We start from the raw sequence: 27338 nt of genomic DNA on the forward strand, positions 1-27338 counted from the left end.
AGCTTGGGAGGCCGAGGTGGGCACGTTGCTTGAGCTTATGAGTTCGAGACCACCCTGGGCAACATGGCAAAACCCTGTCTCTACAAAAAATACGAAAATTAGCTGGTGTGGTGGCATGTGCCTGTAGTCCCAGCTACTTGGGTGGCTGAGGAGGGAGCATGGCTTGAGCCCAGGAGGCAGAAGTTTCAGTGAGCTGAGGTTACACCACTGCACTCCAGCCTAGGCGATAGAGTCAGACCTTGCCTAAAATAAATAAATAGGAAAGCCAATCCAAACCTCAGGCCCTGGGATTTATGATTCTAGTTGCCTGAATCTATAGCAGCAACGTCAGGAGGATTGAGAGGCTTTGGCCTTGAACATAGGTGACTGTTCCATCACTTCCTGTGTAATTTTCCTATTGACAGATAGAAGGAGTCCTGTGGGCAGACTTTGGAGTGGAGGGAATTGCAGGGAGTTGAGGATCAGGAGACAAATATCATAATAGCCCAGCTGAGCATTTTTTTTAGCTTCAAGTGTTTTGTTCACATTAGCTAATTAACTGACAGTTTGTCCAAGTGGAGTTGAGGCATGGTAGGAGATGGGAACTCATGGCCGATCATGCTTCCAGGGTCTGGAGGGAACTGATAACGTGACTGCAGTACCAGGGCCAGAGTGTGGGTTTGGACAGCTAATGGACAGAAGCTAACTGACAGGCGCTTGGGCCTGTGTGCATGATGGTCAGCTGGTTTGTCCACAACAGTGTGATAAATGCCCCATTCAGTCCAGGGGCAGTTGTGGCTCAGAGAGACCCAGTCAGGCTCTGTTATTGATCTGATAACAAGTGCATGGGGTATTAGCTACTTCACCACAGATGTCTTCTCTGGATAACTGTCTCTGTGTCCAGGAGACTGAATGAGATTCTTCACGGTCAGAAATGTCACATACTTTTTTTTTTTTTTTTTTTGAGACAGAGTCTCACTCTGTCGCCCAGGCTGGAGTACAGTGGCACAATCTTGGCTCACTGGAACCTCCATCTCCAGGGTTCAAACGATTCTCCTGTCTGCCTCTGGGAGTAGCTGGGATTACAGGTGTGCACCACCATGCTCGGCTAATTTTTGTATGTTTAGTAGAGACGGAGTTTCACCATGTTGGCCAGGCTGACAATTTTTTTTTTTTTAACAGGAAATTTTTGCGTCAAAACCCAGCCAGCAATGAATTCCTATTATTCACTGTCTATGTTCTATGAGAAAAACCAGGAGGAACATGCACATTTATAGAAATGTGTATGCCAGCACAGCTCATAATAACTCAGTGTAGGCATCTATAGTTTCACATTTTAAGATACACGTTTTACAATTTATATAAGTAAATTTTACTCTTTTTCATGTACATTACTATTACTAAACCAGGGGTCGACAAACTTTTACTGTAAAGAGCCAGATAGTAAATATCTTAGGCCTTGTGGACATACAATTTCTGTTATAAATACTCAGATCTGCCAGGCCTCCACAGACAATACGTAAATGAATGAGTATGACTTTATTTATGGATACCGAAATCTGAATTTATAATTTTCACAAGATATTATGCTTCTTGAGATTTTTTCCCAATCATTAAAAAATGTAGATGTACCCATAACAATTAAAATTTTTAAAAAAAATTAGGCTGGGCATGGTGGCTCACACCTGTAATCTCAGCACTTTGGGAGGCCAAGGTGGGCAGATAGCTTGAGCCAAGGAGTTTAAGACCAGCCTGAGCAACTTGACAAAACCCCATCTCTACAAAAACAAACAAACAAAAAATATAAAAATTAGCTGGGCGTGCTGGCACGTGCCTGTAGTCACAGCTGCTCAGGAGGCTGAGGTGGGAGGATCACCTGAGCTTTGGTAGGTTGAGGCTGCATTGAGCTGAGATTGTGCCACTGCATTCCAGCCTGGGTGACAGAGTGAGACCTTGTCTCAAAAAAAAAAAAAAAAAAAGGAAAAAAGAAAAAGGAAACAAAACTTGTGGAGCAGCATTCTAGGCACTGGCTATACAGAGATGTAAACCATATATCTGACTCCGCAGAGTTTCCTGTTTTTTGTTTTTTGTTTTTTTTCTTCTTTTTTGTTGTTGTTGAGACAGGGTCTCCTCTGTCTTCTAGGCTGGAGTGCATGGTATGATGATCATGGCTCACTGTAGCCTTGAATGCCTGGGCTCAAGTGATCCTCCTACCTCAGCTTCTTGAGTAGTCGGGACCACAGGTGCATGGCACCACCCACAGCTAATTTTTTGTATTTTTTGTAGAGATGGGGTTTCACCATGTTATCCAGGCTGGTCTTCAACTCCTGGGTTCAAGCGATTCTCCCACCTTGGCCTCCCAAATTGCAAGGATTTCAGGTAGGAGCCACTGTGCCTGGGCAGAATTTACTTTCTAGATCAAGATATAGGCATTGAACAAAAAACATACGTAAAGTTATTTCAGATTGTGATACATCCTAGTAAGACATTAAAATAGGAATAAAAGTTGATATGGAGAGGGCTTCTTTGGCTAGCACTGTGAGGGAAGGTCATTTTGAGGAGGTGAAATTTGAGCTGAGACCTGAATGAAGAGAAGGAGACAGTTATAGTGAAGATCTGGGGGAAAGAACACTCTAGGTAGAGGGAGAGCAGGTACCTATAAAGAACCTGAGGCCTATCAAATCCTGACAGATAAAAGGCTGAAGCAGATGTGAATGAGTGGTTGTGTGTTGGGAGGGTGAAGGTTAAAAGGAGATGAGGTGAGAGACAGGGGAGCTTCAAAATGAGGCCTCCACTTATCTCTATTCCTCATTTCCTCAGTTCTGTCTCTCACACTTTACTTCCTAGGATTCTGAACTTAACTTTTCTTTTGAGACAGGTATTGCTCTGTCACCCAGGCTGGAGTGCAGTGGCATGACTATGGCTCACTGCAGCCTTAACCTCCCAGGCTCAAGCAATCCTCCCACCTCAGCCTCCCAAGTAGCTAGGACTACAGGTATGTGCCACCACGTCTGGTTAATTTTTTAATTTTTTTGTGGAGTTGGGGTCTTGCTGTGTTGCCAGGGCTGGTCTCGAACTGCTGGGCTCAAGGAATCTGCCTGCCTCAGCCTCCCAAAGTGCTGGGATTACAGGCGTGCACCACCATGCTCAACAGGATTCTGAACTTTTCTATTCTCCAAACAAGCTGTTCTTTTTTATATTCATGAGTTTTGCATAGGCCTCAAGCTGGAATGCATGGCTGTAACCACTGTCTCCTTCTTCCTTTCAGCAATAGAATTTCCCCATGTTTTAACAGGGCCTATGTTTAGAGCTTCCTACCTAACCTGAACTACCTCCTTATTTCTGGACTGTTACATGACAAGAAAACAAACTTCTGTCTTGTTTGACACACTGTACATGCAGTGTCTTTATTATGTGACTTACCCTTTACTCTCACTTTCGCTTATCTGCCTAGTGAATTCTTACTTATCCTTCTAGATCAAGTCCTAAGTACTGCTTTTCCTATCCTCTCCAGGAAAAGTTATCTGATCCTGACAGATGATTTTCTTTATTGCCTCATGGTACTTTGTATGTCTATCATAATATTCCACTAGTTAAGCAGCACTGACTAGGAGTCTAAGTCATGCACTGTGTGGTAAATAAGGAGTTTGTGGTTTAGAGGGAAAGACAGACATGTGGCAAATAATTGTGAATGGTGATAGTACACTCTCTGTGAGAAGTGAGTTGGGGGGAGTACAGACATCCTTCATTTTTCCTTTCTCCTCAATTCCCACATCCAATTCTAACCAGATGAAAAAGTCTGTATTGCCCAGATCTTGGGAAAAACGTTGGGAAAGAGAGGAGGAAGTCAGGTAGTATCAGGACAGCAGTTACAAGTCACACCAGCCTTAAGGAGGCAGATTTCAGCCCCATCAGCAGAGATGGCAGCAGCCAGGACAGAAAGCATTGTCCCCACTGGAAGCCAAAATAGGTTGCTGCTTGTGGTCACTATTGGAGATGCAGCAAGCTCCTGGGAGCCATCTGCTATAGAAGCTGAACAAGTAGTATGCTGGCAAGATGACTAGCCATTCAAGAACTTATTCTCAACTCAAGAGGCCCTGGAGAAACTCTTTAAAATGGCTGAAGGACACTTTGAGGTAGGGTTAATTCCTACAAGTAGGAAAGTGGGTGCTCATCCTAGAGTAAGTTGGGTAAAAAAATTTATTAAATAATATCTAATTTTGTATTTACAGGCAAATGAGGCTGAGGATATATGGATTATATTTTGAATTATTTTGAATCTTACTGAATTTTATATCCATGCCATGGACTCATCATTACCTCTAGAAATAAAGCCAATTGATATTTAGGGCAAGGATGAAGATAACATTGGAAAATTTGCACGTGGAGGTAGATATAGACTTCCAGAAGCCTCTAAGAATTGTGAGATTCAAAATAACTGTGAAAAAAAAACCACACATAAAATTGAAAAGACCGTGCAAATTCTCTTAAGTTCCTGAACAAATAAAGAGAGCCCAGCAAGGTCTTCAGGAGGGGGAAAACACAGCCTTACTTAAGTTTGCTAAAGATGTTAATCAGGCTGGGCGCGGTGGCTCATGCCTGTAATCCCAGCACTAGGGGAGGCCGAGGAGGGCAGATCACGAGGTCAGGAGATCGAGACCATCCTGGCTAACACGGTGAAACCCCATCTCCACTAAAAATACAAAAAAATTAGCCGGGCGTGGTGGCAGGCACCTGTAGTCCCAGCTACTCGGGAGGCTAAGGCAGGAGAATGGCGTGATCCCGGGAGGCGGAGCTTGCAGTGAGCAGAGATCACGCCACTGCACTCCAGCCTGGGCGACAGAGTGAGACTCCATCTCAAAAAAAAAAAAAAAAAAAGATGTTAATCAGCCTACAATCCAAGGGAGATACCAGGGAATGGAGTTGTTGAGTTAGATATGGTTAGACAATCTCCATAAGAAAACAACCCAATTGCCACCAAAATCGTTGGCCTAGTTATTGGGGGAGAGGTGAAGGAAAGACTATTTAGTTAATCTAGAGACTTATGAGGATCTGAAAGTTGAGGGTATTTTTAGGAAAGGTCACCCCTAGCATGGGGAAAGAGTGCTCTTGGCTGGGGTACTACTCTACTGAGATGCTGTGGGTGGTAGATACCCGATATGGAGAAGTGATGGCAGAACCTCTTAGTCTGGCAAGGGGAATTTTCAAGCCTCAGTGTTAGTTGGCTGAGTGTTGAATGCTCTGACAAAGCTAGCAGTGGGGAGGGTTTATAACCACAGGGATGTTCTGAATTTTTCTCTGTTGTATCAGAGGGTGAGAGAAAAGATACTTCTGAACCAGGACTAAGGAAACTCTTATAGAAGGCAGAGGAAACAGGAGCTAGAGATCCGAACAGCATGAATCAGGTCTCCTGTATAACAGGTGAGTTTTCGGGCTGTTCCAGGATAAGACTTTGGGGTTTTCCCAGCTGCCAAACCCAGGGTGGTCTTTTAGATTCTTCTACTTTTTGAAACTAACATGAAAAATGGAGGAGGAAAGGCAGCTCAAGCTATGGAGTAGAGAAAACTCAATCAATTGAGGTGATTGTAGATACCCAGCAAGGACTCCAGTGACTACTATACATGAAGTCTTCATGGGACAGATGAAAGGGCTAATGGAGGCCCTTTAGGTTTTGGGGAAAGAGATATAACCATGGACACCTCTGAGTCCCTAAAAAACAGAACACTAGAGAAGCTGGGGATGAGAAGGCTCCTGGCCAAGAAGAAATCCCAGCTATAGCATTCCTAAAGTTGAAGAGCATCAGGGAACAAGAGACCAGGAATGGGCCTAGAGCTTGATCTGTCTTTATTATTATTATTTGCAGAAATGGGGTTTCATTATGTTGCCCAGGCTGGTCTCAAACTCCTGGCCCAAGTGACCCTCCCACCTTGGCCTCTCAAAGTATTGGGATTACAGATGTGAACCATTGTGCCTGGCTGGGGTTGAACTGTCTTCAACCTGCAAAAGAGGAGGCCTCTGCCAGGCAAAGATCCCATCTTTTTCTTGTGGAGGGATAATCCTAGAAAGAGAGGCAGCCATAAAAGCACCAACTCTCAAGAGGTGCTTAATGACAAATTCACAAGTAGCAAGCACCCAAGCCACCTCCCATCACAAAAATGGAATGGATCAGATGTGGCTTTGGGACAAATTGTCAGGCTTGAGTTTCCTATAGGACTTGTGGAGATGGGGGAAGAGATGAAAAATCTGTGGGTATATGTTGGCAATGTTCAGGAGAGGTAGGTACATTGGTGGGGATCAAGTCTAGACTCTTTAAAAAGTGTTTACCAGCGGCCGAGCACAGTTGCTCACGCCTGTAACTTCAGCACTTTGGGAGGCCAAGGAGGGTGGATCACCTGAGGTCAGGAGTTCGAGACCAGCCTGACCAACATAGTGAAACCTTGACTCTACTAAAATACAAAAAAAATTAGCTGGGCACAGTGGTGCATGCCTGTAATCCCAGTTACTCCTGAGGCTGAGGCAGGAGAATCGCTTGAACTCGGGAGGCGGAAGTTGCAGTGAGCCGAGATCACGCCATTGCATTCCAGCCTGGGCAACAAAAATAAAACTCTGTCTCAAAAAAAAAAAAAAAAAAAAAAAAAAAAGTGTTTACCAGAAGCATGTAGGAATAGAGTATCTAGATGTTTTATCCTTATCCAGGTGTGGAAGCCACGGCAAAATAAAGGGAGGGAAGAGCCAATAATTCCCATTTTCTTTGCTTCCACTCTGGGTTCTCTAACTTAAAGTTTTAATTTGGGGGATTCCCCAAAATTCAAAAAGTAGAAAGAGAAGTGGTCATGGAAGGGCCAAACCAGGAGTAGTTTTCTCTCTCCAAGAATGGGGCTTAGTATAATGGGTTTAGGGTAAGTAGCATAAGTTAAAGTACGGGAAACCCAGACTCTTTAGAAAATGGTACAGAAAGTCTGTGTTATCTTAGATGGATGATTTTTGAAATCACCTCAAAGACCTACTGATTAACTACATTAACTCTGGATTCCATATCCTATATATTCCATTTAGTGATAGTGAAGGGAAAAAATCAGGTAAGATCTGAGTTTGTGTGGATTTCCTGGCTCTCAACAGACATTCCACAATAGCCCAGCACACTGTGTTCCACATACAGGATAGCTTAGCCACTTCCTATGGAGTGAGTTGTTTCCAGCAATGAGCGTCAGAGAAGGTATTATAATATCCCTACAACTGCATAGGAGGACATAGACGGGGGATTTTGTCTGTCTTGTATAGGTCATCAATATGAAGGGATGGGGGTTTCAGGAATCCATGTTGTTACCAGAAAGGGGTTCTGATCCAGACCCCAAAAGGGGGTTCTTGGATTTCGTGCAAAGAGCTACTGATTAATGGCATTATCTTTGGATAACGGAGGCTGTCTTACTTTATTAAGAAAGTAAAGGGATGAAAGAATGGCTACTCCATAGGCAGAGCAGTAGTATGTGCTGCTTGACTGAGTATACTTTTGGTTATTTCTTGATTATATGCTAAATAAGGAGTGGATTATTCTTGAGTTTACACGGATTTCCTGGAAATCTTCCTTTTAGAACATATAGGGTAACTTCTTGGCCGGGTGCAGAGGCTTATGCCTGTAATCCCAGCATTTTGGGAGGCTGAGGCAGGTGGATCCCTTGAGGTCAGGAGTTTGAGATCAGCCTGGCCAACTTGGCGAAATCCCGCCTCTGCTAAAAGTACAAAAAATAGCTGGGTGTGGTGGTGCATGCCTGTAGTCCCAGTTACTTGGGAGGCTGAGGCAAGAGAATCGCTTAGACCCAGCAGGCTGCAGTGAGCTGAGATCACGCCACTGCACTCCAGCCTGGGTGACAAAGCAAGACTCAGTCTCAAACAGAAACAAAAACAAAAACAAAAACCACACACACACAAAGAACATATAGAGTAACTTCTGGATGTTGCCATGGTATTTATAAACTGTTATGGCACTGCTGGGAGTGTCTTTTTTTTTTTTTTTTTTTTTTTTGAGACAGAGTCTTGCTCTGTCACCCAGGCTGGAGTGCAGTGGCACAATCTCGGCTCACTGCAACCTCTACCTCCTGGGTTCAAGCAATTCTCCCGCCTCAGCCTCCCAAGTAGTTGGGATTACAGGCACCTGCTATCACGCTCGGCTAATTTTTGTATTTTTGTAAAGATGGGGTTTCACTATGTTGCCAAGGCTGGTCTTGAACTCCTGACCTCAGGTGATCCACCCGCCTCAGCCTCCCAAAGTGCTGGGATTACAGGCGTGAGCCACTTCCGCCCAGCCGGGAGTATCTTTTAGCATGCTAATACATTATAATTAGCATAAAATGAGCAGTGAGGGACCAGAGGTCATTTTCATAGCCATCTTGGTTTTGATGGGTTTTGGCCAGCTTCTTTACTGCATCCTGTTTTATCAGTGGAGTCTTTGTGACCTGTGTCTTGTGCTGCCCTCCTGTCTCATTCTATGACTAAGAATCCCCTCCTGGGGATGCAGCCCAGCAGGTCTCAGCCTAATTTCACCCAGCCCCTATTTAAGATGGAGTTGCTCTGGTTTCAATGCCTAAAGGTTGATGGAGAAAGTCATTTATCATTTGAATTTATCTGGAGGCATTTTTTTTTTCATTTATATATTCATTCTCTATTCATGTCTCTCTCTCTCTCTCTCTCCAAAATCTTGGAGAAGCACGAACAATGGTTCTTCAAGAGTAGTAAATATGTTTTGTTCTGCTCAGATTTTATTTGAGAAATGCTCTTCTCCAATTCTCAGTCTCTGTAGCTTGAGTGCAACTGATCCCTGCACTCTGCTTCCAAGGGTGGCTACATGACCTAGACCTGGCCAATTAAAACATTCCACCTAACTGGACTCTGATTGGTTCAGGAGTAAGCATGTGATCCAAGCTAGGCTGATGAGATTCAACTCCAGAACTTCGCAGTTATATGGAGAAACTTGCACTCTGCTGGAAAGAGTTGCTAGTTGGATGCAATGTAACCCTGGAACTGCCTGACAGGATCCTTGTGACCTCTTGGGGAAACAACAGAGGGAAGGAGAACTGGGAACGAGTCTGGTTCTTGCTAACATTGTTTGAGCACCTCCACTCAGCTGTTCCTGAAGTGAGACTACCCCTTTGTTTGTCTTAAGCTAGTTTTCTGTCACTTGCAACTGAAAAGTCATGCTAATACAACAGTGATACTGGACCATATGGAAGACTCGAGCCTGAAGTTGTCCCTTTACAGCTTCAGTAAATTTGCTTGATCTCAGTGAAAGGTGTAATATCACCAAGTGGGTAAGCACAGGCCATGAGAAGATCTCCATTATTAACACTGGTCCCTCTCCATCACTGAAAATTAGAAGCATTCATAATGTTTACGAAAAACTCTTCCAAGATTGCAAAATTCTTTAGTGTTTTAACTTGGTATTATCAGTGCAGATCCAGGGCACCAATTTAGAAGTCAGCTTAAAATCCAGAAGGAAGTCAATTTTCTTACTCCCTTTTTTTTTTGAGAGTTCAATGACTTGGTAGTTTTGGTGAGTTACTTGGTTGAAGCTTCTCCTAGCAATTGCTGACCCACATGGATGTTTGGAAGGCATCATGTTAGAAAAGTGCGGAAGAGCGAAAATCTGTTGTTTTCATTAGCACAAATCTGTCTGATAGTGAGGTGCAACACTATTTAAAAAAACAGAGTTCTGGCTGGGCACGGTGGCTCACGCCTGTAATCTCAGCACTTTGGGAGGCCAAGGTGGGCGGATCACGAGGTGATGAGATCGAGACCATCCCGGCTAACACAGTGAAACTCCGTCTCTACTAAAAATACAAAAAAAATTAGCCAGGCGTGGTGGTGGGCGCCTGTAGTCCCAGCTACTCGGGAGGCTGAGGCAGGAGAATGGCGTGCACTCGGGAGGCAGAGCTTGTAGTGAGCCGAGATCGCACCACTGTGCTCCAGCCTGGTGACAGAGTGAGACTCCGTCTCAAAACAACAACAACAAAAACAGAGTTCCTGGCCGGGCGTGGTGGCTCACGCCTGTAATCCCAGCACTTTGGGAAGCTGAGACAGGTGGATCACTTGAGGTCAGGAGTTCAAGACCAGCCTGGCCAACATGGTGAAACCCAGTCTCTACTAAAAATACAAAAATTAGCTGGGCCTTGTGGCAGGCACCTGTAATCCCAGCTACAGGCTGAGGCAGGAGAATCGCTTGAACCTTGGAGCAGGGGGTTGCAGTGAGCCGAGATCATGTCAATGCACTCCAAAGTCTGGGCGACAGAGCGTGATTCCATCTCAAAAAATAAATAAAATAAAATAAAAAACAGAGTTCCTGCTTCAAAAGTAGGAAATCACAGGTAAGTTCTGAGAAAGCAGGAGTGTCAGGTGCTAGATTACCCTCCCTCCAGTCCCTGCCCATTTGTTTCCCAGTGCTAGGCTGGTTGCTTCTAGTAGAGGCCACTATAGGTCCGTGAGGGTACAGATGTTTTCTCTTCACTGGTATACTCAGGCCACTGAGAGTGAGGCTCTGAGGCAGGTCTAGCAGGAAGCTCCTGTCTTGAATACCATTCTTATGGTGGCATTTGACTGTGTGGTCCATGGCAGATCATTACTACCCCAACCATGAGTATAGAATTGGAGAGAGGAGAGATGGGCAGGACCAAAGCCGTGTGTGTGTGTGTGTGTGTGTGCGTGTGTGTGTGTGTGTGTGTGTGTGTAGAGTTGGAGGGGAGGGGGGCTGTCCCTAAAATACTCAAGGCTTCCCAAGGGAGAGAACTGGAGCCTCCTCCAAGGGAGATAGCTTCAAGACCTGATCGATGAGGTTGTAGGGAACATTTGACGTTTTTGGCTGCCTAGCATCTGAACACCTTTCCCATTTTGGAGGACTTCCAAATCAGATGGGAGGCAGGGCCCATAAACTCTGATATGATATTGAGTATGTTGCCAGAAGATGCAAGAATAAAATAAAGTACGATTTTTAGAGTTTGTGGCTGCCTATTAAGTTCAAAATCTCTAATTGGAGGTAAAATGTATAGACTGTAAGTGGGTGAGGAAAGTCACAGTGATTGACCAAAATAATTTACCACTGATAGCACAGCCCATGAAAAAAGCTGCATCCCTGCTTCTGTCGCATTTGGTCAGCATTAGAGTTAACGAGGAAGCCCTCTCCCAGGTACTACTCTGGGATCTTTGGGGAGCAGAGAGAAAACTGGACAGTGGTTCAGAGGGTAAAGGGAACTTAGGATTCTTGGGCTGCAAGTAACAGAATGTAGTTGGAGTCTCCTTAAATAAATAATACATTTCTATAAGCAGCCCCATTAGACATGAAAAAGAGGGACTCCTGCTCTGGGCCCCATGTCTAGAGGGCCCTGCTTTGGCTCTTCTCTGAGCCTACCTCTCTTCATAGGATGAGAAATCCATATGGCCAAGGGTGCTTCTCCACCCAGATAAGTATTCAGCTTATCTCACCTCCCTCTTCTCAACTATGCTTAGTATCCTGAGTCCTGGAATTCTCTGCCCAAATGGACTTTAGCCTGTTTCTAGGAACTGCATGGGCCTTTTCCCTGGATCTGTTCTCCTAAGGAGAGCATTGTCAGTATCAGCACCTTTAGAACCAAGAGGTGGTCAAGGAACAGCTATTTGTAAGGCGATTGCTATGGTTTGTATGTGGTTTATTCCCATCAAAACTCATGTTGAAAATTGATCCCCAACGTGGCAGTGTTGGGAGGTAGGGACTAGTGGGAGGTGTTTGGGTCATGGAGGAGGATGGGTCACAAATATATTAATGCCTTCCTGTAGGGGTGAGTGAGGTCTTGAATTCATGGTAATAGATGAGTTAAAAGAGCCTTGTTTCCTTGGTTGCTTTCTCTTGTGTCCTCTCTCACCATGTGATCTCTGCACATGCCAGCTCCCCTTCCACTCTGCACCATGAATGGAAGCAGCATGAGGCTGTCACCAGATGTGGCTGCCCAATTTTGGACTCTTCCAGCCAACAGAATCATGAGTCAAAATAAATATCTTTTTTTTAAAAAAAGTTATCCAGCCTCAGGTATTCTGTTATAGCAACACAAAATGGACTAAGACAGGGATGGATGGAAGCAGCTTGGACATGTATACAAAGACTCCCTTGACAGTCTCACAGTGCAGGATAGAGCCAAGGGTAGGAAGAAAAAGGTGTCAGTTCTCTCCCTCCCATCTCCCCCATGTTTTGTCAGAACTCTAAGGATCTGTGAATTCTAAATTTTAACCCAGTCTTCTTTTTTTTTTTTTTTTTTTTTTTGAGGTGGAGTTTCATTCTTGTTGCCCAGGCTGGAGTGCAATGGTGCGATCTCAGCTCACTACAACCTCCGCCTTCTGGGTTCAAGCAATTCTCCTGCCTCAGCCTCCCGAGTAGCTGGTATTACAGGCATGCGCCATCACACCTGGCTAATTTTGTATTTTTAGTAGAGATGGGGTTTCTCCATGTTGGTCAAGCTGGTCTCAAACTCCCGACCTCGGTGATCTACCCACCTCAGCCTCCCAAAGTACTGGGATTACAGGCATGAGCCACCGTGCCCAGCCTCAACCCAGTCTTCTAAGTTTGCATGAAGATATATTTGGCAAGATAGGAGAATTGAGTGTTGTTTTTTTTTTTTTTTTGAGATGGAGTCTCGGTCTGTCACCAGGCTGGAGTGCAGTGGCACGATCTTGGCTCACTGCAACCTCTACCTCCCGGGTTCAAGTGATTCTCCTGCCTCAGCCTCCTAAGTAGCTGGGACTACAGGTGCGTGCCACCATGCCCAGTTAATTTTTGTATTCTTAGTAGAGACAGGGTTTCACCGTGATGGCCAGGATGGTCTCAATCTCTTGACCTTGCGATTCGCCCGCCTTGGCCTCCCAAAGTGCTGGGATTGCAGGCATGAGCCACTGCACCTGGCCGAGGATTGAATATTTTTTATTTAATGGTTGGCCTGATTTGTAACTTTCAAGTATTTTGACATATGGTATATGGCTCTCCATTTATATTCTCATCCTGGGCCCTGCAAATGTTAGGTGTAGGCCTGACCTTAGTATAGGAACCAAGCTGGGCCTTAAGAAGCTCTATACTCAGGAAATTGATTACTGCTCATATTCTTTCCATTCCTCACCCCTGCTCCTTTCAGAGCATTTCTTTCATCCTTCCTTGGCTTTCTGAAGACTGGCTTCCTTTGCAACTCAGCCTTCAGGGTGAACATGGCCATAATACCTCCAGAGATTGATTCCGTGTTATAGGTCCAAACCCCTGAAAAGCCTAGATCTTGTTTTGGGTACTATTTCCAAATATTTATGAAAGAAACTCTAATCAATTTAGCCTAGGCCCTATCAGCTATGGCCAGGGACACAGTCATGTACAAATTGAGAGGGGGGACATCATGGTGAACTGGCCAGAGGTACTAAAAAGTATCCACTACAATGATAGATACCAGAGACTGGGAAAGGGTGTGTGGGTGGGAGGGGGGGATGAAGGGAGGTTGGTTAACAGTGAGATAGAAAATGTAAGTTCTAATGTTCAACAGCAGAGTAGAGATGCAAGTATTATGTATTTCAAAGTAGCTAGAAGACTTTAAATGTTCCCAACACATAAAAATGATAAATACTCAAGGTGGTCAGGCATAGCAGCTCACATCCATAATCCCAGAACTTTGGGAGGCCAAAGCGGGAGGATTGCTTGAGTCCAGAAATTTGATACTGGCCTGGGCAACATGGTGAGACCCTGTCTCTAAAAAAGAAATTTTTTTTCTTAGTTAGCTGGGCATGGTGGCATGTGCTATAGTCCCAGCTACTGGCACTGAAGAGCAGGGGTGGTGGTGGGGAGGGCAGAGGTGGGGGGATCACTTGAGCTTATGAAGTCGAGGTCGAGGCTGCAGTGAGCTGTGATTACACCACTGCACTCCAGCCTGGGCGACACAGTGAGACCCTGTCTCAAAAAACACAAAACAAAACAAGAAAACACTCAAACGTAATGGATACACCAAATACCCTGACTTGATCATCTCACATTGTATATATGTAAAAAAAAATCACATGTACCCCATAAATATGTAAAGTATTCTGTATCAATTAAAAAAATAAACACGAAAAAGGTATCTACTACAATGGAGCAATTGACTGACCAGCCTGGGTCATTGATCCACTCACACCCTTAGGCCTTAACCCATTAGCAGTGATCTTGGAGCTAGCTGATCTACCCAGTGAGGTCCTGGAAATGAATGAATCACAGGCAGAAGCGAAGGAGAAAAATACTACCAATGAAGGGAGAGATTCTCCACAAGAAAGGCTGTAATTTCATTATTGAGTGGCCCATTCTTTAGGGTGGAGACATGCTGGTTACCTAATCACTCATTAAGTGTGGCCTTGTCTACCTCCTAAGCATCTCTCACATCTACACAAATCTACACAGGACTCTTGATCATTTGCCCACGTTGTTGCAACAATGTTTTCCAAGTCTTCAAAGTTTGCCCCTTCAATCCATTTTGCAATCTGATGATTCTCAAATGCAAATCTCATCACAACACTCCTCTGCTTAAAACTCCTAAACTCCCCCCATTGCTTGAGCATAAAGTACACATTCCTATCTTGACTTATAAGCCTCTTCATGCCTACCCTGTAGCTTTATCCCCACCACCCTTTACCTCCTTTAACATTAGGCCAGCCTGCAATTACTTTCTTTTTTTTTCTTTTCTTTTTTTGTTTTTTATTTTGAGACGGAGTCTCGCTGTGTCGCCCAGGCTGGAGTGTAGTGGCGCGATCTCGGCTCACTGCAAGCTCTGCCTCCCGGGTTCACACCATTCTCCTGCCTCAGCCTCCCGAGTAGCTGGGACTACAGGCGCCTGCCACCACGCTTGGCTAATTTTTTGCATTTTTAGTAGAGATGGGGTTTCACCGTGTTAGCCAGGATGGTCTCGATCTCCTGACCTCGTGATCCACCTGCCTCGGCCTCCCAAAGTGCTGGGATTACAGGCGTGAGCCACCGCGCCCGGCCTCTGTAATTAATTTCAATGTCCTCAAAGAGCGATGTGCTCTCCTCTGGGGTTTTGTACATGTTTTCTTCCTGTCTGGCCTATATTTTCATCTGGCCCTGTCACCTAACTAGAAAAGGAACTAGCTCAGATATGATGATTTTGAAACATTTGTGTGGCATCCAGTAGGCATTTGGATAGACAGGAGGGGGGTAGGACTGGTTTTAGGAGGCTGAAGAGGGTGCCATCCAGAGGTCAAATCTAGTGATTAGCTTTCAACTCCAGGAAAGACATGCTTCTTCAGAAAGGAAGGCAAGGAAGCAAGAATGGGTACAGGTTTACAGGCTTTTGAAGGGATGAATAAACGAAGGGAGTATTATGCCTGTTGATTTCTGTCAAGTAAAAGGAGAGGTCACATTTACTGATCTGACAGTGGAAGGTAGTCACTTGAGATGAGTAGTGAAGGTTTGGAGTATCAGAATAAGCAGATACAGAATGAGCCAAAGGAATCCCAATTATGACCAGAGATCAGCCCAGAGCTAAGTTGGTAAACTTGGTTTTCTTTACCTAAGCCCAACTGCCTGGGCATAAGAGCAGAAGTAGACTGTTGTTTTGGCCTGGGATTTGGCTTTGGCTGGCTGACTCTTTTGGAAAGACAGGAGAGAGACAGTTGATGACACTGGGAGAAAATGGTTAAAAAGATTCATGTTGGGATTAGGTTTCTGGTTTCTAGGACTAGAGCTAGTCTATGACAAAGTTTTATAGGTTGGAGCACTATATTTAATGTGACTTACAGTCATTCATTGGGAAAGATGATCCTTTATTCTAAAATTATATGATCTCTACACATTGATTTTAAAATGTGTTTGAAGGCTGGACACGGTGGCTCACACCTGTAATCCCACCACTTTGGGAGGCCGAGGCAGGTGGATCCCCTGAGGTCAGGAGTTCAAGACCAGCCTGGCCAACATGGTGAAACCCCATCTCTACTAAAAATACAAAAATTAGCTGGGCGTGGTGGCGGGCGCCTGTAATCCCAGCTACTCGGGAGGCTGAGGCAATGAATTGCTTGAACCCGGGAGGCGGAAGGTTGCAGTGAGCTGAGATCATGCCACTGTACTCCAGCCTGGGTGACAGAGTGAGACTCTCTCTCAAAAATAAATAAATAAAATAAAGTAAAATAAAATGTGCTTGAAAAAAATTAAATTATGGTGGTTGTATCATTTCCTAGGGCTGCCATAATGAATTATCACAAACTGGGTAGCTTAAAACAACAAAAATCGGCCAGGTGCAGTGGCTCACGCCTGTAATCCCAGCACCTTGGAAGGCCAAGGTGGGACGACCCCTTGAGCACAGGAGTTCAAGACCAGCCTGGGAAACAGTGAGACCTCGTCTCCACAAAAAAGAAAAAAAAATTAGCCAGGTGTGGTGGTGCACACCTGTGATCCCAGTTACTCAGGAGGCTGAGGTGGGAGGACTGTTTGAGCCCGGGAGTTCAAGGCTCCAGTAAGCCGTGAACATGCCACTGCATTCCAGCCTGAGTGACAAAGCAAGACTCTGTCTCAAAACAACAACAACAACAACAACAAAAAAACAAAGAACAAAAAAAAAACACAAGTTTATTCTCTCACAATTTTGGAGGCCAGAAGTCCAAAACAAGGTGTTGGCAGGGCTGGTTTCTTCTGAAGCTCTGAAGGAGAATCCACTCCATGTTTCTTTCTTAGTTTCTGGGGGTTGCAAGCAATTCTTAGGGTTCCTTGCCTTATAGGTATATCACTCCAATCTCTATTACTGTCTTCACATTGCCTTCTCATCTATGTCTATGTCTCCAATCTCCCTCTGTTTTTCTTATAAGGACACACTGATCATTAGATCTAGGATCCACCTTAAATCCAGGATGATCTTATCTCAAGATCTTTAATTTAATTATATCTGCAAAGACCCTCTTCCAAATAAGGTCACATTCAGAGCTTCCAGGGTTTAGGAGTTGGACATCACTATTCAGCTCATTAAAATAGTATTAGTGGTAATTTTTCCCCAATGTCTGTGCTTGGCCAGAAAAAAAAAAAATGGTGGGCATAGGTCAAAGAGAGTCATCTATTAAAGATTTCAGAGAGGGGACAGGGTGTGGTGGCTCATGCCTGTAATCCTAGCACATGGGAGGCTGCGGCAGGAGGATAGCTTGAGGCCAGGAGTTTCAGGCCAGCCTGGACAACATAGGGAGACCCTGTCTCTAGAAAAAATAAAAATAAAAAATTAGCCAGGCATGGTGGTGTGGACCTGTGGTCCCAGCTACTCGGGAGGCTGAAGCAGGAGGATTGCTTGAGCCCAGGAGGTCAAGGCTGCAGTGGGCCATGATCACACCAGTGCATTCCGGCTTGGGTGACAGAGCGAGACACCATTCCTCTTGTCCCTCAAAAAAATTTCAGATGGGGAGCAGTTCATAGGTATGACAGATTTGTCTGGTTCTTGTTTGCAGGGTCCTGGGAAACTCAGCAGAAACACCAACCACATGCCCCTATGTCAGGGTAGGATACCGAGCTAGATTCCTCCATTGTCTTGGAAAAGAAGATATGATCCAAGTGGTATGTGTGAGTTGTATTTAGGGAACAGAGTCAGAAGTCAATGCTGCAAGAATAGAATCAGTGAGAAGTGTGAGGTTAATACTCAGCAGTCGAGGATGCCAGGAAGAAGCTGAGAAAGAGTGTAAGGCTGTTGAAGAGGAAAGACGAGGAGGATGGGTATTCTCTTGTCCTGATCTTATGGTCTTAGGGAGAGTTAGTCCGTTTAGAAGCACATGGGTAAGGCCGGGCACAGTGGCACATGCCTGTAATCCCAGCACTTTGGTAGGCCAAGGTGGGTGGATCCCCTGAGGTCAGGAGTTCAAGACCAGCCTGGTCAACATGGTGAAACCCCATCTCTACTAAAAATAGAAAAAATTAGCCAGGCGTGGTGGTGGGCACCTGTAATCCCAGCTTCTCAGGGGGCTGAGGCAGGAGAATTGCTTGAACCGGGGAGGCAGAGGTTCCAGTGAGCCCAGATCATGCCATTGTACTCCAGCCTGGGCAGCAAGAGTGAAACTCCGTCTCAAAAAGAAAAAAAAAAAAAAAAGAAGCACGTGGGTCAGCAAAAGTGTTCTCATAAGTCTCCCTTAGTAGGTGGTGGGTTCATAAAGGGCAGAAATAGTGTCTTATGGGGTACTGAGCAAAAGATCTGACCCACGGGAGGGACTCAGTTGAATTAAACTGAAAGAGCTTGTCATTTTGAACAGTTCTTCCTGTTTACCATTAACATTTAATTAATCTACTTTAGGCACAATTATCATATTGCATATTTGGTATATGTGATGGCCAATTATATTTTTTGTTTATTTGAAAATATATTGCTTTTGAACGTATACACCCATGACATAATTTAGAATTTCACACACTGACATCAACAGGGAAGGAATAGGGTCCCGAATGAAGTTTGGAGAATAGTAGTTATCTTCACCGAATGTCTCCTTTCCAAGAAGCGTAAGATGAGCAGAATGGAAGGTAGCCTCTACCCCAGAAGAAAATCACTGTAAGTGTATCATTTTCAATCAAATGCCCAAAGCTGAGGACACAAACAATCATGTTCATGCCTTTTACATTCCATGCTTATACTTTCTTACCCAAGTGGTGATCTTTAAACCCTAGAAGTCACACCATTTTCCCAGATTTCAAGAATGATGCCCCTGCAGAAGTGTTTGGGGAGGCTGCAGGACTTTGTTTTTGAGACAAGGTCTCACTCTGTGCCCAGGCTGGGAGCAGTGGCACTATCTTGCCTCACTGCAGCCTTGACCTTCTGGGCTAAAGCAATCCTCTGGCCTCAGCCTCCCAAGTAGCTGGGACTACAGGAGCACACCACCACACCTAGCTGATTTTTTAAAATTTTGTATAGACAGGGATCTCCATATGCTACTCAGGCTGGTCTTGAACTCCTGAGCTCAAGTGATCCTCCTGCCTCAGCCTCCCAAAGTGTTAGGATTATGGGCGTGAGCCACCATGCCTGGTCTTTTTATCTTTTTAAACCAAAATTATCCAATAACGGAACTGGACTGATATTGCCCTCTAACAATGAAACGTATAAAATGGTTTTTAGATTTGAGACCTGTGGAATTACAGGGCAATTATTGGACATTCCAGAAAGAAGGCATAAACTACAAGTTGCTCAAAGCTATTGAAATAATGACCACAGGAAGTGAGCATGCTTTAAAGCCCTATATGGTGTTATATTTCAGAAAAAAGCTGAGCTGGAAAATGAAACCAGTTTCTCTTCTAGCTGCTGAATTTTCCTGAATTTCCTACAAACTGCTTGGAATTTTGCAAACTATTCACAGCTGATAAAATAAAAGGGCAGCAGAACTAAGTGTCTGTGGTGAAGACCCTAGGGTCAGCCAGAGGGAGGGAAAGGTCATTGTCTGCCCCTCTTGGTTCCTGTAGCCAAAGAACTGTACAAGTTTTTGGTTTTCTTTTCCTCCGTTTAAATAAACAAAGTCAGCTGAAGACCTACAGAAAGGATTACTAGGATAATTTGAACTTAGACTCCCCAGAGCCTTCCTGGAGAGTTTACTTGCACTTTTGCTTATTCGCTCGAAGAATATTCACTGGCTACCCACTGTGTGCCAGGCCTTGGGCTGGGCATTGATGGTTAAAGGACCATGAGGAACCACTGTTGTCCAACATGAGGAACTCTAAAGAGTGACAGGAGAGAGACCTGGAAGCAAACACTTTGAACATGGTGTGCCAAGGGCTGTGCAGAGGCCAGCACAGGGGTCTGTGTGAGCATAATGTGTAAGATCAGATGCAGAGAAGTAGGAGTTTGCCACTTTTTAATGGAATCAGCTTTCGATGAAACTTTTTCAGGCTTAGAGTTAATCGTGAATTGCGAAAACTGAGAAGTAAAGGACCACACATTTAAAGCAGGTGCATGCAAGTTTAGGGCAGCCAAATGTCACCTCTTCCAGGAAGCTTCTACTCACCTGCACATGGTTAGAGATCAGCACTGTTTTTGGGGCTCCCCCAACACACTTTGTCAAATTCTTGATTATAGCGCTTATTGTGTCTTTAATTATTTATTCCTTTGTTGGTCCCTCCTCTATGAATTCTGGACTCAATGTTAGGGACTCAGTCTTATTCACTTTTGTATTTTCAGTGTTTGGAAGCACCAACAAACATTTGCTAAGTGAGTGAATGGGAGAGGAAGGCTGTGTGGTGCAGTGGGAAAGGCAATGAACTGGTAGTCAGGACATGGGGCTCTAATCCTGACTCTGCTACTAGTTACTGCATGACTTTGAACAAATCCCCTCATTGCTCTGGGTCTCAATTTCCTCATCTGTAAAATGAGAATAAAAATACAGCCTTCCACCCCAGGGTTATGGAGATTAAATGAGGTTAACAGAGCTTCACCAGCTGCCTGCCCTGTTTGTGCCCTGTCCTCCTGAAACAGCCTGGACTATTGTTCCTGCCATTTGGATCTAATTTGTGCTCTCTCCCCTGGTGAGAGCTGAGCTGAAATCTGTTGCCTTGTTGGAGGGGAAGTTTGCAGCAATGGCATACATATCATCCAGTTGGCCCCTGTGTTACTACAAGGGCAGACATCAAAAGTGAGGAAGATGTCAAGCTAGAGAGATTTGCTTCTTTTGTGACCCCTAAACCTAAATGAGGACCCAAAGTGGGAAGAGTGAGGCAGAGCAGATCTACATCACATGCTGAGGTGTATAAGTGAGGCCTCAAACATTGTCCCCTAAGCCCTGGAATTCAGCAGCATCTAGGGGAATGCCACTTTAATGAAGTCTACTCATTCATATAATGTCATAATTTCTCAGTGCCTTGGGTTAAATGATTAACTCTATCATGGGTATTCAAGTGCTAAGAAAGATGAGGAAAGGTAAAAAATTGCAAATGCCAAATACAAGGAATACCATTTGGAAAAAATGGAAAATCACGATTTTAGACACTGCTGTCTCAAGAGATGACTATCAATTTCCAGGTGAGATGTCTTTCCAGAAGATCCACTAACATGGTTCTTTGTACATTGTGAAGGCAAACTTTTCCATCAAAACTTGATATATCTTCTACTTACAAGTCAAGTGTCTGGGGAGGCCCTAAAAATCTGCAACTGATAATTTGTAGGGCTTTCTGGGAGTCATATTTGTTAAATGAGTTTATTTAATTGCATGGACTGGGCCTTATCACAAGACAAGTGGTCAAGGGAAGATGGTGAGAGAAGAAAAAGAAGGTATTGAGGCTGGTAGAATCCCTACCCAAAGTCTAAAGTCAGTTCTGGTGCTAATGCTAGTGACCAAAAAAAAAAAAAAAAAAAAAAGTATATTTCCATTTTGCAAGGCTTTTTTTTTTTTTTTTTTTTTTTGAGACTGAGTCTCGCCCTGTCGTCCAGGCTGGAGTGCAATGGCGCGATGTCGGCTCACTGCAACCTCTGCCTCCTGCATTCAAATGATTCTCCTGCCTCAGCCTCCCAAGTAGCTGGGATTACAAGCGCCTGCCAACATGCCCAGCTAATTTTATTTTTAGTATAGACGGAGTTTCACCACATGGGCCAGGCTGGTCTCAAACTCCCGACCTCGTGATCTGCCCACCTCAGCCTCCCAAAGTGCTGGGATTACAGGCATGAGCCACCGTGCCCGGCCCCATTTTGCAAGGCTTTTAAAAAAATATTGTGCGTTCAGATGGCACCTTTAATCACGAAGAACTTCTGGCTGAGTTCCAGACTGATTCTGCTGGCACAGAGAGCTCTGAGATCATACCCTATATTCAGAGCACAGAAGAAATATTTCATCCATCTCTGAAATAAAGAGGAAGAAATGAAGCATATTTGAACAGTTGCAGAAAAAAACCATACCAGGGTGAAAAGTGAAGGGCATCCTAGCCATTTGGAGTTACAGAAAAGTACTATTATTCCTAAATACTTAAGTGGCATATTTTTTCATTCTAAGTGTTTCACTATAAACTAAGCAGCTTGCATAAATCTATTTCATAGATATATAAATGAAAGCAGATTTCATGATTTACCTAAGACTACTTTAAATTAAAAAAAGAAAGGGAGAGGGCAAAGGAAAACAAGCAGCTCCCAAAGTAGCAGGTTGTGATCCAGGAGTTTGAGTGCTTAGAGCTGAATTTAATCCACACCCAGGCCAAATTTAATTCTCCAACTTGGAAGTGGTCCAGGACACCCGAGCTAACATTTTTTACCTTTGCCAAAGAGCCTGGGGCAGTTTGGTGACAAGCAATCACAACCTCACTTCTATTTCTCAACTGAAAGAAAGACCAGAATCATCTGACAGGTGCTTTCCCCCATGGCAGGGCACTGGTTTAAGCTCAAGGACTAAGAAAGTTTGCTTCCCCTTGATTCATCATTGCCTCTTGCATCACTTATTCTCTGGAGATATATTCAAAGGTCTATTTAAGTTGGAGAGTTGGGTCATACAATTTTAGGTGGAAAGACTGAATAACAGCTTTACTCCATGTGTCAGCCTTGACCACTTGATTATATACTGTGCTTGGACTTCACTTCATCCCTCAAAGCTTTAGCTGTGGGAAAAGCCTGGGTGATTGCTGTGTGTATTAGAAACTGAAACCCCACCACTAAATGCTGAAAAGTGGTCCAGGCAAAAGGTGCTGTGGAAATCTGAAAGCCATTATCTTTTCCACACTTCCTCTCTCTTCACCCTCATTTTGTTTGGGAATGCACATGAACACCCGTGAACAAAAATAAACCAACCCACCCTTGACTGATTGTTCTGTCTTTTGAGTTATCAAACTCGAGTGCTTCTGGCTCCCAGATATGCTGACGTAGAGACTGCTGGGAAGGCAGCCACAAATTAGAGTTGATCTTCCAGTATCTTCTACCTGTAAGGAATGGTTCAGGAAATTATAATTAATGAGTCCTGCCCCAAAGTTGAAATCATATTTGGATTTCAGAAATAATAAGAAAGCATATAAGAATCCTGGTGTCTTTTCTTAGCTCAAGCATGTCCATCCATACTTTCTGGCCCTTTTAAACCAGTTACACTATACCCAGTCCATATACATTTTGACTGTCTGCCCTCAGGAACTGTCTCAACTCAGGGCATCTTTAAGGAAGGCAGAACCACCTTAGGAGGTAGAGGGTGAAACGTGGCAACTCTTCCATAGGCGAATCAATATAGCAGACATGCTGAAGGTAGGAGGTTTTGCTAGGGCTTAAATCAGGCTGTCAACTCAAACACAATGGGCTTTGTTACTCCTGTGTAAAGAGGAAATGGAGCAGTTTTTGGCCTCCTCAGACTGTATTGTAGGGTATACAGGATGGCAATTCCAGGCACAATCTTCAGGAGACACAAATCTGCTTTTAGCTATTCAGTGTTCCCCAGCAAGTTAATTAGCTGTTTCTGAAATGCATGGAAATATTCAGCATTTTCATAGTGAAGCCAATCTCCCAGATTTAAGCTTTGGGGGTGGGAATGAGTATGTGAGGAAGAGGGTCTGTCAGGGAAACAGAATAGAGCCCTTTTGGTGAGAGATTCCAACACCTGTGACTTATCTTAGAAATTACACATGCACTGTAATTCCAAGACTTTTTTTTTTTTTTTTAATTGGTTTGAGCACTCGAGCAGGAGGGCTTGCTGAGACCTCTCACTATTTTAGGCGTGGGCAGTTATCTCTGGGTTCAAAAGTCCTTGGGTGGGAAGCACAGAGGAACTGCGAAATGCCTCCCTCAGAAATGCCCAGTTGCTCAAGGGGAGAAGCAGGGAGTGGGGTCAGGTAGCAGCCAGGAAGGTTGCAGGGGCCACGGGCACATCCTCTCGCTGAGTGGTAAGTGGCAAGTGGGTTTGGGGACCATTGCTTTGACAACTTGTCAAGGGTGCGGAGAGGGCTGTCCCAGCAAGGTGAAGAGGTCTGTAGGAAAGGAGTCTCCCCAGAGACCTCCTAAGGACCAGAAGAGCGCGCACCCCGCCAAGTGACAGAACGCGCCCCCTCTGTGTCCGCTCCCCTCCCCCGCGGCCAGTCACCGGGCAGAGGCGTCTCACGCCAGCAGGTCCTCCCTGGCTCCTCTCCTTACTCGTCCGGGCGGACCAAGCCTCAGCAGGAGCCCCGCCTGTCTCCAGGCAGTTTGAGCCCCCGAGCGCTCGCCCAGCCTGTCAGTAACCGCTGTTTGCGTTTTCTTCCTTTCTTTCTTTCTTTTTTTTCCTCCTCTTTTCTTTTCCCCTTCTGCCTTTGTCCCGCTTAGTAACTGGGCTCTGACCAATCGCCGCCTTACCGGCCGGCGCCGGCTGTCTCCTGATTGGCCCGCTTGGGGCGCGCAGCCGTCTCCCGCTCCTTCGCAGGAGCAAGGCAGACAAAAGACGCAGGCTCCAGGCTCCGGCAACCGGCCTCAGCCAATCACCACCCACCTTGCCTCTCTTCCCTCGCCCCACTCCCTCCTCGCCTGGCTCGCGTGCTCCCGGCACTGACTCCTGGAGTGCGGCCAGCGCCCGGATCGTACCATTCTGATTGAGGCTGGGGGAGAGCGCGGATGGCTGATTGGGGAGCCGAAGCCTAGAGAGCGGTGGGGAGACGTGAAAGTCGAGATGGAGAGCAGCTTTTTGAACATGTTCTCAGGCACTTGACAGAATCCCGGTACATCGAGGCGGGACGGCGTGGAAGGGGCGGTGGTGATGCCTGCTGTCCCCCCTCCCGGCGCGGTTGGGTGGCGCCTCAGCGGGTGGGCAGCATGGGGCGGGGAGGGTGTCCCCTCCGCGCCGTTAAAATGAAACTCTAGTGGCTGGAGTCCGGGCAGAGCGTGAGGGCAGTTGGTCCGGGCGGCTTGGTTCTTACACCCCGGCGGGAGCGCCCAGACAAGCCGAGCTGACTGGACTTCTCCGGCCGGCCCCATTCCCGAGGCTGCGGCAGCTTCGGTTCCGAGCCCGACCGGAGAGGAGCCCGAGTCCCGGCCTCTGGGGGATTCGCTCTCTGCAGACCAGTGGGACCCCGAAACTTGAACGCAATCTCCAGCCCCCTTTTTTGCCTTCCTTTGTCACTTGCCCGGGTTTCTCCCAACGTGTTCTTTTTTTCCCTCTTCATTCTCCCTCCTTCGAAGGACACAAAAGTGGCTTCCGCGGAAAGATTTGGAGGCGGTGGAGCTTTTCTCCCCGGAGAGCGACTGTGTAGAAAGGATTTTTGGGAAGCCGCTTTTTAACACCTCTGCCCTCCGTCCCCCAAGCCTCTGTGTAATCCTCTGAGGAGAAAAGCCCATAGCTTGAAAGTTCGGGGGCATTTTGTTGTGTTCTGTAGGAGAGAGGGGGAGGACCCTGTTCGAGTAGTTTGGCCGGACTGGTACTGGCCGTTGGAAAACCCGAAGTACATTTTCGTGTGGAACTTTTGCAGATATATATTTTTAGATTTTTAAATACCAGATAAAAAATATATGCCTTCTATATATCTCCTGACGACCTGCCCCTGACAGCGCGATGTACAATACGGTGTGGAGTATGGACCGCGATGACGCAGACTGGAGGGAGGTGATGATGCCCTATTCGACAGAACTGATATTTTATATTGAAATGGATCCTCCAGGTACTTGGGAGAAAAAAAAAAAGAATCTCGTGATGGGTCTGATTTGTATTTACCAAGAGCTTGCTGATGTTTTCAGGGCAGAAGTATTCCTGGGTGCGCTAGGTTCGGGATGAGGAGATTTGCAGTTACAGCTGCGGTGAAACTGCTTCTGGTTTACACGTTTAAAGTTTGCAGTTAGGACCCTGAACCTATTGTCCTGCGAAGGTGGGGGTGGGGGCTGGAAGTGGGGGTGGGAGGAGAGACCCCTTTTTAAAATTATCATTATTTTTTACTTTGCCTTTGCGTGTCGTTCAGGTTTTTCTTGTGCCCGCCACTTTATTTTATTTTTTTCTTTTACAATTAAAGACTCTTCTACCTGCAAAGGATGTTTTATATCCCGGGGTTAAAACCAGTCTTTCACTTTGGGCGAATTCTTGAAAGCTTGTCCTTTCATACATTTGTCTAATTTGGTTCGTTGTGTTTTACCCCGGTTAACTTCTGAAACTGAGTTATGTGGTTATTCATTGTAAGACTCCCTTTTTCTCTTGCAGAAACAAATGCCGGTTAGTGATTTTTTTAAGGGATTGGGCGTTCGTATTCAGCCATGATCTTAGTCTGAGGTTTTCCTTCTCAGAAGATAGTCGCTCAGAGAGATCTACGTGCAATATTTTATTACTCTTTAATTTAATGATGATTTAACTTAATTTATGGGATAGGGTTTAATGTAACTTCAATTCCTAGAATAAAGAAAAAACAAAAACAAAAACGAGGGAACCTTTCTGTTTCCTGTGAACATGTGATATATACATATGTGTTCCTATACACGTAATGTAAAGTATACATATATAGCACTATATTTTTATTTTAAAGCTCTGTCTGACGCTATTACAGACATTTTGTGTATCTGGTAGGAAAGGAAAAGGAAAGCAAAATGGAAAAGTTGGCTTTTTTTTCCTTTAAAGTCTACCCCATTTTATGATTATTAGCTGTCAGATTTTCTCAAACCCCGTTTGCAGTTACAGATGGTGTTTTATGTAATGATTCTGAATAAGTAGAGAGCCTTTGTGACTCCTTGTTTCTGTCGAGGATGAATTCTTTATGTATTTTAAAACGTGTTATGGCTAAGTCTACAGAATAAAATGTGTGTCATTGGGGAACCTCGTTTATTATAAGACTGTATTTTTGGAAACGTTTGAAAGGATTTGAGCCATGCAAGTGTGAAGAAGTGTAACTGTCTTATAGAAGGTATGTAGAAATTGTTTCCTGTGTCCTTGCAAACGGTGAATTATCCTGTTTTTTTTTTTCAATTAGTCATAGTGTTAAATGGTGCTGTACTAAAAACTAATATGGAATAAACCTTTTTCACTCTTGATGATCACTTAGGATTTTTTTCTTTTCCTTCATTTCAGAGCTTTATTTGCTTTTATAATTGTGACTGCAATCCAGATGCAGCTTTTCAGTGTTTTGTAAAGTTTGTAAGATTTGCCACCCATCTATTGTGTCTTTCCCCCTTTGTTTCCCCCTAACGGTAAAGCATGTTAGATACATTTGTCATACATATGAATAGAAATTTAGTACATCACTGGTACTTTTATTGTAAAAAGTAAGGTTAATAATTCTAGATTCCTGTTATAAGAATTATATATTCAAACTGCCTTAGAATTATACTGCATTATATAGTACCTTGCCTTGCAGACATACAAAGGGAATTTGTTGGGTGGGAGGTGAGTAGGGAGGAGGGGAGAAAATGAAGAATGCAGTTATGGTTGAAATATATTAGCCTAATAGAGAAATACTGGTTAAGTTGAGTTGAGTTGTCCAAAAA

At 44.7% G+C, this 27338-nt stretch overlaps 1 protein-coding gene across 5 annotated transcripts in view; it reads left to right on the forward strand.

Moving 5' to 3' along the window:
- PIK3R3 (phosphoinositide-3-kinase regulatory subunit 3) overlaps window positions 1-27338 on the forward strand; it is a 135257-nt gene that overhangs the window by 17604 nt on the left and 90315 nt on the right. The window contains exons 1-2 of one of the 5 annotated variants that reach the window (XM_004025714.3): window positions 23986-24598; window positions 25425-25534. The exons of 1 other annotated variant lie outside the window; for it this stretch is intronic. In XM_004025714.3, coding sequence (XP_004025763.1) covers window positions 25429-25534 — 106 coding nt within the window. In that variant the 5' untranslated portion in view covers window positions 23986-24598; window positions 25425-25428. Of the gene's footprint in view, window positions 1-5320; window positions 5401-23985; window positions 24599-24663; window positions 25535-26414; window positions 26759-27338 lie in introns of those variants that run through there. 3 more of the 5 variants (XM_019017747.3, XM_055347855.2, XM_019017762.3) reach the window with 3 other exon arrangements.

This window comes from Gorilla gorilla, chromosome 1 (assembly GCF_029281585.2).
Source record: "Gorilla gorilla gorilla isolate KB3781 chromosome 1, NHGRI_mGorGor1-v2.1_pri, whole genome shotgun sequence".
Lineage (NCBI taxonomy): Eukaryota > Metazoa > Chordata > Mammalia > Primates > Hominidae > Gorilla > Gorilla gorilla.